Source organism: Musa acuminata, chromosome BXJ2-8, assembly GCF_036884655.1.
Source record: "Musa acuminata AAA Group cultivar baxijiao chromosome BXJ2-8, Cavendish_Baxijiao_AAA, whole genome shotgun sequence".
NCBI lineage: Eukaryota > Viridiplantae > Streptophyta > Magnoliopsida > Zingiberales > Musaceae > Musa > Musa acuminata.
This window is the reverse complement of record NC_088345.1, coordinates 14,191,424-14,206,349: the sequence shown is the minus strand read 5'-3', so window position 1 is coordinate 14,206,349 and position 14,926 is coordinate 14,191,424. Positions and strand designations below refer to the sequence as shown.

The 14,926-nt window shown below is 39.1% G+C and overlaps 1 protein-coding gene across 1 annotated transcript; it reads left to right on the top strand.

Moving 5' to 3' along the window:
* Positions 1 to 8,649: 8,649 nt before the first annotated feature.
* On the top strand, positions 8,650 to 10,000 carry LOC135619286 (1-aminocyclopropane-1-carboxylate oxidase-like). The gene is made up of 3 exons (XM_065121167.1): positions 8,650 to 8,812; positions 8,928 to 9,163; positions 9,366 to 10,000. The coding sequence occupies exons 1-3, from the start codon at positions 8,711 to 8,713 to the stop codon at positions 9,946 to 9,948; spliced, it is 921 nt and encodes a 306-aa protein (XP_064977239.1). The 5' UTR covers positions 8,650 to 8,710; the 3' UTR covers positions 9,949 to 10,000.
* Positions 10,001 to 14,926: the final 4,926 nt, after the last annotated feature.

The following is a 14,926-nucleotide window of genomic DNA, read 5'->3' as shown; positions in this document are numbered from 1 at the left end:
CTAATAGAGAATCGGAAAACATTGCAAGCACAATGGATGCTCTCACCAGCCAAACATGAAGACGGTATTTATAGGCCCTAAAACCTTAAAAATATAGAGTAAATTAAGAAAAAATACTAAAAAATAAAGATACATTAGTGACATGATCATTGGATGCTAGCAATGAAATTGAAACACATCATTTGGTGACTCATATGATACTAACACCTAAGCTAGGTAATATTACTTGACCTAGGTAGTATAATCTTTGTGCTATGCTACTGCCAAGCCCAATGATGACCTAGTAATGACGTAGGTACGATCATTTACTATTCACTTTTAACCCTTAATTGTTTTTGTTGGAATTAGCTCATTTTTAAAATTAATTTCGACCAAGACTCACATAAGAGTTCTCTGCATATTATTAAATCTTTCATCATATAATTGGTGGATCTTCTATCATATTTTCGACATCTCGATTTCAAAGTCAATGTGTCTCATCCATAACAATTATGCACAAAATGCTCCTATTGCAATATATTCCACTTTAGCTATGGATAATGTCAAAAAACTTTACTTCTTACGCGATCATAAAACATATGCAATGTCTAAGAAGTTTTTTTCTTGTAAAGTTAGTATCTATATACGGAAAAAATTAAAATTTTTAAATTTGGGATATCATAGTCCTTTGTAGAGATGGTGTACCTTCTAAAGCCCTTAATTTTTTCTATTGATTTCAAGTAAGACAATTTAAGATTTTATTGAAATCTAATACAAAGATATAATTACATGTTCAATGGCAGTGAGTTGAATTAGTGCTATAGGAAATTTTAATCGATTTTGAAGTTCAATTGATAAATCCATACTAGAAATATGATTAACCAAAAATGAGAGTTGTAAGTAATGCAAATAAGTAATCAATAACAAATCAAAAATAAGAGAAGGAAAACAAATCGATTTATAGTGGTTCAATTTTTTCGACTAACTGTCACTCTCGATTCCTCTTCCTTCGAGACTATCGGCTTTCACTATCGATGTTTTTTCTAATGGATGAAGATCAATTATCCTTTTTATAGCTTTTCTCCTTTTAACAAGCTTAAGAGAAAACCTTCGTACTATTGGAAAATCAAGGGTTGGCATCTAATCCACAACGAAAAACAAAAACAAAACTAGATTTCCCAAAGTTAAGTACTTGGTCATTATACGATGAATGGTGCATGAGAAAATTGTAAAAAAAAAAAACGCATATATCATGTTAGAAGTGTTACTTAGGGAGATCGTATATCCCCGAAATTTCCAGATTCGACGAATCTAGTGAATGAAGGAGAACTCGTATACTCCACTCTAGTGGTGATCCATACAACAAATGCAGTGACGATGCTCCTCAGATCGTTGTTGGATCTCCTTCTCCACGTGCACCGCAAGGCTACTAGAACCAAGGAGGAGGAGAGGAGGGCTAAAGAGAATAGGAGAGGCGACCACCAACAGTTCTAGCCTATGAACCATGAGGTTCCTCCTATTTATAGTGGTGCAATTAGCTTGATCCTTAATGGATCCTATCCTCGTTAGATCTCAATTCAATTAGATCTCTATCCAATTATGTAATTAGATCTTATCCATAGGATCTAAACTAAGGGCTCTATGAATATCTTATATCCATACTTCTACTCGTTGTGACATCCATCATATATATGTGACCCTCTAGGTCCGATACCGAGCTGGCCATGAGTCGATCCGGTCAGAACTTCTTCTGATATAGTAAATTATTATCTCTATAATAATTTATCGATTCATCGACTATGGTTATACTAGATCACTACGTCATAGTCCCCAAATGGTATAGGGGAATCTAATATGGTGAACTTATCTATCCACAGTTACCATGTGTCTATAGTCCCTCATCCATCTAATATCCTAGATAACGTATATAGGATACAGTAATGTTAGGCCCATACAAAATCCTATCAGAGTCTCGCTCTAATCGGATTCTCTTGTAGAACTCATTCTCTCTCAATCTGAACGACTCTAGCTAGAGATTTTGTTTGAGCAAGCACACATGAGATATTTCTCTCGTGATACCAAGAGTGGATGATCCTCTATTGATACTCAATTGCCTTCGTAAGGTTGACTGTCATTCCCTAGAATTGTTTATACCATATTTGAAAATTTCAAACTTATAAATAAGACGTTAAAGAATGGAACTCATACAAGATATCTTTAGTGTCTCAAGTCTAAGGACTAGACATACAACTAGGACTACAGAATCATTGTCTGACATTAGGTATCATTAACCATCAAGCATTCCGTAAGCGGATCCATCATATGGATGAGTATACAATGCACCGGTCTATTTGGTTCTCTCGATGTCCTTCTCGAGTAACCTATGATCGGGATGATTTAGGATTTGTGTTTAAAGTTGAATCAGTATCATTATCATGATCTCATCACAATCCGATTCCCATTGCATAGATCCAAGGATATCACAATATACATCTAGATAATATATGTAAAATATCAGTAATAATAAGCAAAGATATCGTCGCAACGTGTCACAGGTGCCATCACTTACGTGATTGGCTTGTAAGGCACCTACAACTAACTATCTCCCACTTGACCTAAAGCCAATCACATATGTGTCTGATCCCAATCAAACCTTTGTGATGCTCAAATATAATCTAAGACAATGGCTTCGTTAGTGGATTTACAATATTATCTTTGGAAGAAACTCTTTCTATTGTTATACCTTCATGGGCCACAATCTCTCTAATAAGCTAGAACCTCCTCAAAATGCTTTTGATGAGACCTGGATTCCTTCGCTTGGGAGATCGCCCCATTATTATCATAATATATAGGAATCAGTTCTATGCTATTCAATACGACTCTTAAATATTTAATGAATTTCTTTATCCAGACCCCCTCTTTTGTTGTTTTTGTCGTAGTAATATATTTTGCCTCCATGGTCAAGTCAATAGTAGTATCTTGCTTGGAACTATTCCAGCTCCCCATTCAAGGTGAACATATACTATGAGAAAGTAAAATTCCATGTCTCATTAATATAAGACATCTCTTGAAATATTTCATATCAACCTTTTGATAATGATGTCTATGCACTGGGATTGAGATAAGCTAAGCATCCTCTTAAATTTATCTCTATAGATCCAAATCCCTAAAATATAGGATGCTTCGCCTTAAGTCTTCCATGTAGAAGTGTCTAGATAACCAAGCATTTAATGTTGAGAGTATTCCCAATGATTATGATGTCATTCACAAATAACACCAAGAAGGTGATAGTGCTCCCACTTACCATTTTATACACGTAAGGCTCATCTTTATTCTTAACGAAGTCATAAGATCTAATCGCCTTATCAAATCTTTTGTTCCAACTTTGGGAAGCTTACTTTAGTTTATAAATGGACTTAAGCAACATGCACACCTTATCTGGATACTACTTGAACACGAATCTCTCAGGTTGCATTTGCTAGTCATAGGTGCCCTGCAAGCCAATCACTTGAGTGATGACCGGTGTGACTTGTCACGTAGTCTTTTTGCTTATTATTATTTGACATTTTATCACTTTATATTGCTTGTTGCTTGAATATATTATAATGTCTATGGATCTGTGCAATGGGAATCAGATCGTGATGAGATCACAATAATGAGACCGATTCACCTTTAAACATAGATCCTAAATAATCCCGGTCATAGGTTACTCGAGAGGGACATCGAGATAACCGGACAGACTGGTGTGCTGTATACCCATCCATATGATGGATGCAACTAGTCTCATAGTTGCTCGTGTGGGGACACTAGAGATATAGTATAGGTGCTCATTGAAGAATGGGTTTACTAATTGAGCCGCTTACGAAATGCTAGATGGTTGATGATGCCTTATTATTAGACAACGATTCCATAGTCCTAGTGGTGTATCTGGTCCTTAGACTTGAGATACCAAGGATGTCCTATATGAGTACTTCATTCTTTGATATTGGACTTAAAGGTTTGGAGGTTCCAGATCTAGCACAACCGGTCATCGGGAGTGGTAGCCAACCTTACGAGGACTATTGAGTATTGATAGAGGATCATCCACTCTAGGTGTCATGAGAGGAATATCCTATGTGTACTTGCTTAGGCAAATCCCTAGCTAGGGTCATTCGGATTGAGAGAGAAACAGTTCTCCAAGAGAATCCGATTAGAGCGAGACTCGAGTGAAAACCGTGTGTGTCTGATAGTACCATGCCCGGTATATAGTCACTGGGATATTAGATAGATAAGGGGCTATAGGTATATAGTAACGGAGGAGAGACAAATCCAATGTATTTGATTCTCCTATTTCGTTTGGGGACTCCAACGTAGTGGCCTAGTATGTCTATAGTCGATGAGTCAAGTGAATTATTATGAAGATAATAATTCACTATCCTAGAAGGAGTTCTGACAGGTATGACTCTTGACCAGCTCGATATTGGGCCTAAAGGGTATATATATGGTAGGCGTTGCGATGGGTAGATGTTCGAATATGAGATATCCGTCGGAGCCTCTATCTTATTTGATATCCAATAAGCTCATGAATTATTGGATCCTATGAATGAGATACAATAAGAGTCAATGAGAGATTATTGGATAGAGATCCACTAATCTAAGAGGCTTGGGTAGTTGGATGGAGATTCAATACCCAATAATACAGGATCCATTATGGTTAAATTTACAGAAGAACTCTATAAATAGGAGGGAACCAATGATTCAAAGGCTAGAGCTTCTTTGGGTTACCTCTCCTATTCTCCTCCCCCTCTCCTTCTTAGATAACAAGCTTATAGTTTTGAGGAGCATCATCACAGCCTTACTGTGTGGATCACCGCTAGAGAGGAGGCAGCTATGAGACCAACTACATCCATCATATGGACGGGTATATAGTAAACCAGTCTATCCGATTATCTCGATGTCCCTCTCAAGTAACCTATGACAGGGATTATTTAGGATATATGTTTAAAGGTGAATTAGTCTCATTATCATGATCTCATTACGATCCAATTTCTATTGTACAGATCCAACGACATCACAATATATAAATGCATATATGCAATAGTCAATATAAAGTGATAAATACTAAAATATAATAAGTAAAAAGATTATGTGTCAAGTCACACGTGCCATTACTCACGTGATTAGCTTGCTGGGCACCTATGACTAGCAAGGAGGACGCTTGACTTCCTTCACCCTTTCCTAGAAATCTATATGAATTCTGGGATATACGATCTCCCTAGGTAACACCCTCTCCTAAAACATATCTTTGAGAAATTAAGGATTTTGTTTTTAATATTCTTCCGCTGCGCATGTGATATCGCCCCTAGATTTTCTTACAGTGGTATCAGAGCTAGGTTGTTCATATGAAAGATTAGTTTTGAACTACATGTGTTATGTTTTGGAAAAGCTTTTGATGTAAAAATCATTGATGCAAAAGCGAGAAAGAGAAATAACTGTTGTTGCCCTTACTACCCTCGCAGATGGTAGCTTGCTGCCTTCTGCGTGTGTACAGCCTCCTACAGCGGCAGCCATAAGGGCGGCAACCGCAAGAAGGTAGCACAGCGCCAACGCACTAGTAGGATGTGTGTCTGCACCAACTAGCCGGCGGGGGGTTGGCAGCCCACGGGTGCCCCACCCACGGGTGCAACCTGCAGGCATAGGGCCCGCGGGCGACCTGCCCGTAGGGGTGAGCTGTGTGCAGGCAGCCTGCTTGCAAGGGTGGCACCTGTAGGTGACACAGCGCCCGCAAGTGCGACGCTTGCGGGCACTGCACCCGTGTGTCATGGACATAATTGGTTTTGCCTAGGTCGTGTGGTACCCTTGCATGTCCGTTCGTAAAAGTCAGCCTCCCTAAAGCCTCCCATGGTCCCTTAGGACCCACAAAAGAGAAGTCAGGTTAGAAAAAACTCCTCACTCGGGATCCACAAGCAAACATTTCCGAAAACACTTCATAGACAATGCAAATTACAAACAAACTTTAGAAGCTCTGAACAATTGCACAACAAAAGGTCAAAATGGTCCTCTACAGATCGAAAATCTCTCATAAGTGTCCACATGATACAACCTTTATTTACAAGCCTAAAGTGGCCACCAAACCCAACTATAATGAGACTATTAAGCCTTCGATCGTCCCTTTACATGCTGTGCAAAGCATGAACATACCAAAAGATACGGACATACATAAGAATTATATCAAACATCCTGTTTAGAAGTTTGTCTGTGACATTCTCCCCCACTTATTCCATCGACATCCTCGTCGAAGTCTTTGCCAATACTGCAACTCCTCACCTTTGCTGAGTCTTCAATCTTATGCTCCAACTACAATGTGCCTCTTGGCTCCTAGTCGCTCTCCATTGCTGTTTTAGAGTAGTCGAACCTTTGATCCGCCATGCTGCTTCAACTCGCCAATGACTCTGACTCTAGTATGGGGTTGGCTGAGTTATGTTGATCTCTGTTGGTTCCTGCGGATCCTCCAGATGAAGGAAAAGACCATCCTTACTATGTGCTAGTCTCTCAAATATCACATGCTACTTGAACTAGGTAGATCCTTGTTGGAGTTTTAACGAGCATCGCCTCGTAAACTTTCAAAGTTTTGGGTTATTCCTCCACAAAATGTCCATCGACTCTTCTTTTATTTAGTTGTTATTTCCAAGTAACTTCCACTTTTGATTAGCATTACATTGGGAAATGAAGCAGGTAGTCTACTTTCAATAGAATTGATCACCATTAGTGAGGATTTGACAACTATTGTCTTCTATTATCTTCGAAGGGTCTTTGAACTTGTGTAGAGCTCCTCTACTGGATAGATAAGAGAATTGGGGTACTCGGTTTCACTCATTCTCTTAAGAGTTGAGAAGGTAATGGTTACTTGACTTCGCCCGCCTCCTCGAGGTGGTACTCCATGCATCGAGCTAGTTTCTAGCCTTCGCCTGCTCTTTGCTCACACTTCTGAAGCACTTGAAGTGTTTGCACTCCTTGCGTTGAGTTAGCTAATATGATTCACCTTCTTAATGCCATCGAACTTCTGGAATGCAGGAAGTTTTCACCCCAACTTGGAGTAAGTCTTTAATAGTTTTGGTCGCCTCTAAGATTGTATCATCTTCTCCATCAACCCGGCCGCCTACTCCACTGAGTAGTAAAGGTATAGCACCACGTACTGCCTGCTTCGTTCCTTGGTCGTGCACTCTTGCATGACCCGAAGTCCTTCACTTTCGGTTATCTTGATGAGAAGCTCGTTGACACCGGTCTTACGAAGTTCCTTAGCCTCTGCCCTTCAGCCTTATCTTGGTACTTGAAGTTTGCCTTTGTATGCTCCACCTCTTCGGCCCCTTTCAGGACCAAGCACTCTCCCTCCATGAGAGCAAGGGATCAATAACTTTCACGGAAGTCCCGCCTTTGTAGTACCATGGTGCTACCTTGCCCAAGGCCCTACTATCCGTCGCCTCACATCTGCATCCCTTTTCTTCATTATCAGTAGATATATCTATATGACACTCCTCTGAGTCCACCTTCATTCTAACTAATGCTTGATTTTGGGTAGCTAAATCCCTCTGGACTCGTCATTGCTTCCTCGCCCCTTTCGACTACCTGATTTTCCCAATAGCTTTAACACCTCTGTGTTCTCTAAGCAGCTCCCTTTGGTCAATGGAAAGATAGATTGCAACTCCCATGCATAGCCTTTACCATCGCGTTGTAGGATTTACACCGATTATGTTCTCCTTAGCTTCCTTAGTCGTAACGTTCTCTTACTCGACCTTGTCCTCTGACTTGTCGGGCTCCCTTAAGTGAATATGGGCTCTGAGCAGTCCTACTCTCTAACTGCTTGGTTGTAAAAGCTGGTTGGTTTTCGCCTATTGAAGGAAGAACTCAAATTGTGATCTCTCAATGTGTGGTCTTCGCCAATGTGTGATCTCTCAATGTGTGATCTTCGCCAATGTGTGGTCTTTGCTGTGTGCTTCATCTCTTCTATCTATCCATTCAATATGAGATATTGATATAAGACTTAATTGGAAAGTAACCTGTTTTACTCGATTTTATCGAGCAGTTCATTCGAATTGGGAATTCTTCGTAAACGTCGCAAACGATGCAATCCAATAACAAAACCAGTACAAGCTGAGCTGGATATGGATCATTCTGGAAGCCTGCCATGATCGTCTCGTACATGCCGAAGCCACCTTATTAACGTGATGAACATTCTTCTGACCAAGTCAAGCAGCCCCACGTTGCAAATGATGCAATCCAATGACAAAACCAGTACAAGCTGAGCTGGATATTAATCATCCTGGAAGCCTGCCATGATCGTCTCGTACGTGCCGAAGCCACCTTATTAACGTGATGAACGTTCTGGCCATATCATCATTTTGTCCATTTATTTCACGAGTGAATCAAGATGATTTGGATGGTTTGCCGTGTGGAAGTGCTTGTGGTCTTTGTCTCTTTCTAATAAGTACTTGTGGTCTTTGCCAAGGAAAAGAAAGGTTGACAAACAATTCTTTGTCTCTTTCTAATAACCAAGGAAAAGAAAGGTTGACCAACAACACTTGGCATACTTCCTCGTTTCTTCCTTTGATTTGTACGTAAGATCTGAAGTGAAGCTCAATCTTTGCACTATAAAAAGCCCCAAGTAGCTCCATTTCTTTTCATCGAACTCAAGAAGCAAAGTTCAACCAAAGCATCGCATCCGTCTTCTCAGAAAATAAATCTTTTGTTAGAAATGGCCATACCAGTCATTGATTTCTCAAAGTTGAAGGGCAAGCAAAGAGCCGAAACTTTGGCACAGATTGCCAATGGATGTGAAGAATGGGGATTCTTTCAGGTCTGTTGTCATGGAGGATGTGCTTTCATGTTCCCGATCTTCTTCCTTTCTCCCGTCCATGGTTCTTCTGAACATGATGCTGGTACTTATTCCAAGTAATCTAATGTGCTTGCAGCTGGTGAACCATGGGATTCCGGTGGAGCTTCTGGATCGCGTGAAGAAGGTATGCTCGGAGTGCTATCGGCTCAGAGCGAAGGGCTTCAAGGGATCCAAACCAGTGCAGCTGTTGAACAAACTGGTGGAAAAAGAAGGGGAAGCGGCCGATGTTAAGCGCTTGGATAACGTGGACTGGGAGGATGTTTTCCTTTTCCAGGACGACAACGAATGGCCGTCCAACCCTCCGGAGTTCAGGTACTTCATTCACGAAGCTCCAATGATGCTTGTTCCATTCCCTGTTCCACATAAACGAATGAACAACATTAGAAAGTCAATTATAATCACTGCTGAATAGCTAGCTGCCCCAGCGCAAGAATTGGATTGTTGATCTTTGATTTGCTACTCATAATATGATGGTTTGTCGCCAAAGTTGTTGACGTTTGCTCTCTTCATGCAGCGAGATCATGAAGGAGTACAGGGAAGAGCTGAGGAAGCTGGCTGAGAAAGTGATGGAAGTAATGGATGAGAATATGGGGTTTGAGAATGGCTACATCAAGAAAGTATTTTCAGGAAACGGTGAGCACCAGCCCTTCTTCGGCACCAAGGTGAGCCACTATCCGCCATGCCCGCGCCTGGACCTCGTAAACGGCCTTCGCGCCCACACCGATGCTGGCGGTGTCATCCTCCTCTTCCAGGACGACCAAGTTGGTGGCCTCCAGATCCTAAAAGATGGGAAGTGGATCGACGTGCAGCCTGTGGCCAATGCCATCGTCATCAACACCGGAGACCAGATCGAAGTACTCAGCAACGGTCGCTACAAGAGCGTGTGGCACCGCGTGCTCACGACCAGCGATGGCAACCGCCGCTCCATTGCTTCGTTCTACAACCCCTCCTTGAAGGCCACCATCACTCCGGGAATCAGCAACGACGACGCTCCAGCTTTGTACCCCAAGTTTGTTTTCGGGGATTACATGGAGGTGTACGTGAAGCAGAAGTTCACGGCCAAAGAGCCCAGGTTTGATGCAGTGAGAGCTATGTAAGGATAAGTTAATGATTATCGAAGTTATGTTCTGAGAATATTCTTTTGTATCAGATTTGTTTGTACCATAATAATTGTTTGCTATGACAAGTAATTTATATAAAACCAGCAGCCCAACGTATTTTTTGAAACCTCACGAGATGGCAACTATCATGGAGAAAGGCCAATTAGTTCTCCAATTACGAGGGGTTTTGATGAGTGGCGTGACACTTCACAAATCATGTTTGGAAAAATTAAAAATCACACACGTTTCTTGGTATAGCCATTTTCAAAATAAATAGAAATAAAAACACATTCTTAAAAATATATAGTTTGATGTAGATATTTGTCATATCTTTATTTAGAAATTTTGCCACGTTTATTGTGTCAACTTCATTCTCAACTATATTCTCAGTCTCTTGACAGAAGTTTTTCAATCATTTTCATTATTTTGGGATTCATAAGTAAGAACAGGAGAAAAACATAAAAATAAGATAGGGAGACATACTAATTTTATAGTGGTTCAATATTTTTGATCTACGATCCATTCTTATTTTATCTATCTATGAGGCCATTGACGTTCACTGGTTTTTTTTCTCTCCAAAGTTTGAAGATCAACAATCCTCTACAACTTTCTTTTATCAAAGCATTGGTAAAAAAAGCTTGTGCTTGAAATATTCAATCTTTTATAGGTATCTCTATAACTTAGTCATCCAACTAAAGCCCAAAAAGTAGATAAAAATCAAACCTCTAATAGAGAATCGGAAAACATTGCAAGCACAATGGATGCTCTCACCAGCCAAACATGAAGACGGTATTTATAGGCCCTAAAACCTTAAAAATATAGAGTAAATTAAGAAAAAATACTAAAAAATAAAGATACATTAGTGACATGATCATTGGATGCTAGCAATGAAATTGAAACACATCATTTGGTGACTCATATGATACTAACACCTAAGCTAGGTAATATTACTTGACCTAGGTAGTATAATCTTTGTGCTATGCTACTGCCAAGCCCAATGATGACCTAGTAATGACGTAGGTACGATCATTTACTATTCACTTTTAACCCTTAATTGTTTTTGTTGGAATTAGCTCATTTTTAAAATTAATTTCGACCAAGACTCACATAAGAGTTCTCTGCATATTATTAAATCTTTCATCATATAATTGGTGGATCTTCTATCATATTTTCGACATCTCGATTTCAAAGTCAATGTGTCTCATCCATAACAATTATGCACAAAATGCTCCTATTGCAATATATTCCACTTTAGCTATGGATAATGTCAAAAAACTTTACTTCTTACGCGATCATAAAACATATGCAATGTCTAAGAAGTTTTTTTCTTGTAAAGTTAGTATCTATATACGGAAAAAATTAAAATTTTTAAATTTGGGATATCATAGTCCTTTGTAGAGATGGTGTACCTTCTAAAGCCCTTAATTTTTTCTATTGATTTCAAGTAAGACAATTTAAGATTTTATTGAAATCTAATACAAAGATATAATTACATGTTCAATGGCAGTGAGTTGAATTAGTGCTATAGGAAATTTTAATCGATTTTGAAGTTCAATTGATAAATCCATACTAGAAATATGATTAACCAAAAATGAGAGTTGTAAGTAATGCAAATAAGTAATCAATAACAAATCAAAAATAAGAGAAGGAAAACAAATCGATTTATAGTGGTTCAATTTTTTCGACTAACTGTCACTCTCGATTCCTCTTCCTTCGAGACTATCGGCTTTCACTATCGATGTTTTTTCTAATGGATGAAGATCAATTATCCTTTTTATAGCTTTTCTCCTTTTAACAAGCTTAAGAGAAAACCTTCGTACTATTGGAAAATCAAGGGTTGGCATCTAATCCACAACGAAAAACAAAAACAAAACTAGATTTCCCAAAGTTAAGTACTTGGTCATTATACGATGAATGGTGCATGAGAAAATTGTAAAACAAAAAAAACGCATATATCATGTTAGAAGTGTTACTTAGGGAGATCGTATATCCCCGAAATTTCCAGATTCGACGAATCTAGTGAATGAAGGAGAACTCGTATACTCCACTCTAGTGGTGATCCATACAACAAATGCAGTGACGATGCTCCTCAGATCGTTGTTGGATCTCCTTCTCCACGTGCACCGCAAGGCTACTAGAACCAAGGAGGAGGAGAGGAGGGCTAAAGAGAATAGGAGAGGCGACCACCAACAGTTCTAGCCTATGAACCATGAGGTTCCTCCTATTTATAGTGGTGCAATTAGCTTGATCCTTAATGGATCCTATCCTCGTTAGATCTCAATTCAATTAGATCTCTATCCAATTATGTAATTAGATCTTATCCATAGGATCTAAACTAAGGGCTCTATGAATATCTTATATCCATACTTCTACTCGTTGTGACATCCATCATATATATGTGACCCTCTAGGTCCGATACCGAGCTGGCCATGAGTCGATCCGGTCAGAACTTCTTCTGATATAGTAAATTATTATCTCTATAATAATTTATCGATTCATCGACTATGGTTATACTAGATCACTACGTCATAGTCCCCAAATGGTATAGGGGAATCTAATATGGTGAACTTATCTATCCACAGTTACCATGTGTCTATAGTCCCTCATCCATCTAATATCCTAGATAACGTATATAGGATACAGTAATGTTAGGCCCATACAAAATCCTATCAGAGTCTCGCTCTAATCGGATTCTCTTGTAGAACTCATTCTCTCTCAATCTGAACGACTCTAGCTAGAGATTTTGTTTGAGCAAGCACACATGAGATATTTCTCTCGTGATACCAAGAGTGGATGATCCTCTATTGATACTCAATTGCCTTCGTAAGGTTGACTGTCATTCCCTAGAATTGTTTATACCATATTTGAAAATTTCAAACTTATAAATAAGACGTTAAAGAATGGAACTCATACAAGATATCTTTAGTGTCTCAAGTCTAAGGACTAGACATACAACTAGGACTACAGAATCATTGTCTGACATTAGGTATCATTAACCATCAAGCATTCCGTAAGCGGATCCATCATATGGATGAGTATACAATGCACCGGTCTATTTGGTTCTCTCGATGTCCTTCTCGAGTAACCTATGATCGGGATGATTTAGGATTTGTGTTTAAAGTTGAATCAGTATCATTATCATGATCTCATCACAATCCGATTCCCATTGCATAGATCCAAGGATATCACAATATACATCTAGATAATATATGTAAAATATCAGTAATAATAAGCAAAGATATCGTCGCAACGTGTCACAGGTGCCATCACTTACGTGATTGGCTTGTAAGGCACCTACAACTAACTATCTCCCACTTGACCTAAAGCCAATCACATATGTGTCTGATCCCAATCAAACCTTTGTGATGCTCAAATATAATCTAAGACAATGGCTTCGTTAGTGGATTTACAATATTATCTTTGGAAGAAACTCTTTCTATTGTTATACCTTCATGGGCCACAATCTCTCTAATAAGCTAGAACCTCCTCAAAATGCTTTTGATGAGACCTGGATTCCTTCGCTTGGGAGATCGCCCCATTATTATCATAATATATAGGAATCAGTTCTATGCTATTCAATACGACTCTTAAATATTTAATGAATTTCTTTATCCAGACCCCCTCTTTTGTTGTTTTTGTCGTAGTAATATATTTTGCCTCCATGGTCAAGTCAATAGTAGTATCTTGCTTGGAACTATTCCAGCTCCCCATTCAAGGTGAACATATACTATGAGAAAGTAAAATTCCATGTCTCATTAATATAAGACATCTCTTGAAATATTTCATATCAACCTTTTGATAATGATGTCTATGCACTGGGATTGAGATAAGCTAAGCATCCTCTTAAATTTATCTCTATAGATCCAAATCCCTAAAATATAGGATGCTTCGCCTTAAGTCTTCCATGTAGAAGTGTCTAGATAACCAAGCATTTAATGTTGAGAGTATTCCCAATGATTATGATGTCATTCACAAATAACACCAAGAAGGTGATAGTGCTCCCACTTACCATTTTATACACGTAAGGCTCATCTTTATTCTTAACGAAGTCATAAGATCTAATCGCCTTATCAAATCTTTTGTTCCAACTTTGGGAAGCTTACTTTAGTTTATAAATGGACTTAAGCAACATGCACACCTTATCTGGATACTACTTGAACACGAATCTCTCAGGTTGCATTTGCTAGTCATAGGTGCCCTGCAAGCCAATCACTTGAGTGATGACCGGTGTGACTTGTCACGTAGTCTTTTTGCTTATTATTATTTGACATTTTATCACTTTATATTGCTTGTTGCTTGAATATATTATAATGTCTATGGATCTGTGCAATGGGAATCAGATCGTGATGAGATCACAATAATGAGACCGATTCACCTTTAAACATAGATCCTAAATAATCCCGGTCATAGGTTACTCGAGAGGGACATCGAGATAACCGGACAGACTGGTGTGCTGTATACCCATCCATATGATGGATGCAACTAGTCTCATAGTTGCTCGTGTGGGGACACTAGAGATATAGTATAGGTGCTCATTGAAGAATGGGTTTACTAATTGAGCCGCTTACGAAATGCTAGATGGTTGATGATGCCTTATTATTAGACAACGATTCCATAGTCCTAGTGGTGTATCTGGTCCTTAGACTTGAGATACCAAGGATGTCCTATATGAGTACTTCATTCTTTGATATTGGACTTAAAGGTTTGGAGGTTCCAGATCTAGCACAACCGGTCATCGGGAGTGGTAGCCAACCTTACGAGGACTATTGAGTATTGATAGAGGATCATCCACTCTAGGTGTCATGAGAGGAATATCCTATGTGTACTTGCTTAGGCAAATCCCTAGCTAGGGTCATTCGGATTGAGAGAGAAACAGTTCTCCAAGAGAATCCGATTAGAGCGAGACTCGAGTGAAAACCGTGTGTGTCTGATAGTACCATGCCCGGTATATAGTCACTGGGATATTAGATAGATA

What these genes read in the sequence shown, in the direction of transcription:
- LOC135619286 (XM_065121167.1), top strand. Translation starts at nt 8,711, where the DNA reads ATGGCCATACCAGTCATTGATTTCTCAAAGTTGAAGGGCAAGCAAAGA. An exon ending in AAGAATGGGGATTCTTTCAG is followed by an intron (nt 8,813 to 8,927) that starts GTCTGTTGTCAT and finishes ATGTGCTTGCAG; the next exon opens with CTGGTGAACCATGGGATTCC. An exon ending in TCCAACCCTCCGGAGTTCAG is followed by an intron (nt 9,164 to 9,365) that starts GTACTTCATTCA and finishes CTCTTCATGCAG; the next exon opens with CGAGATCATGAAGGAGTACA.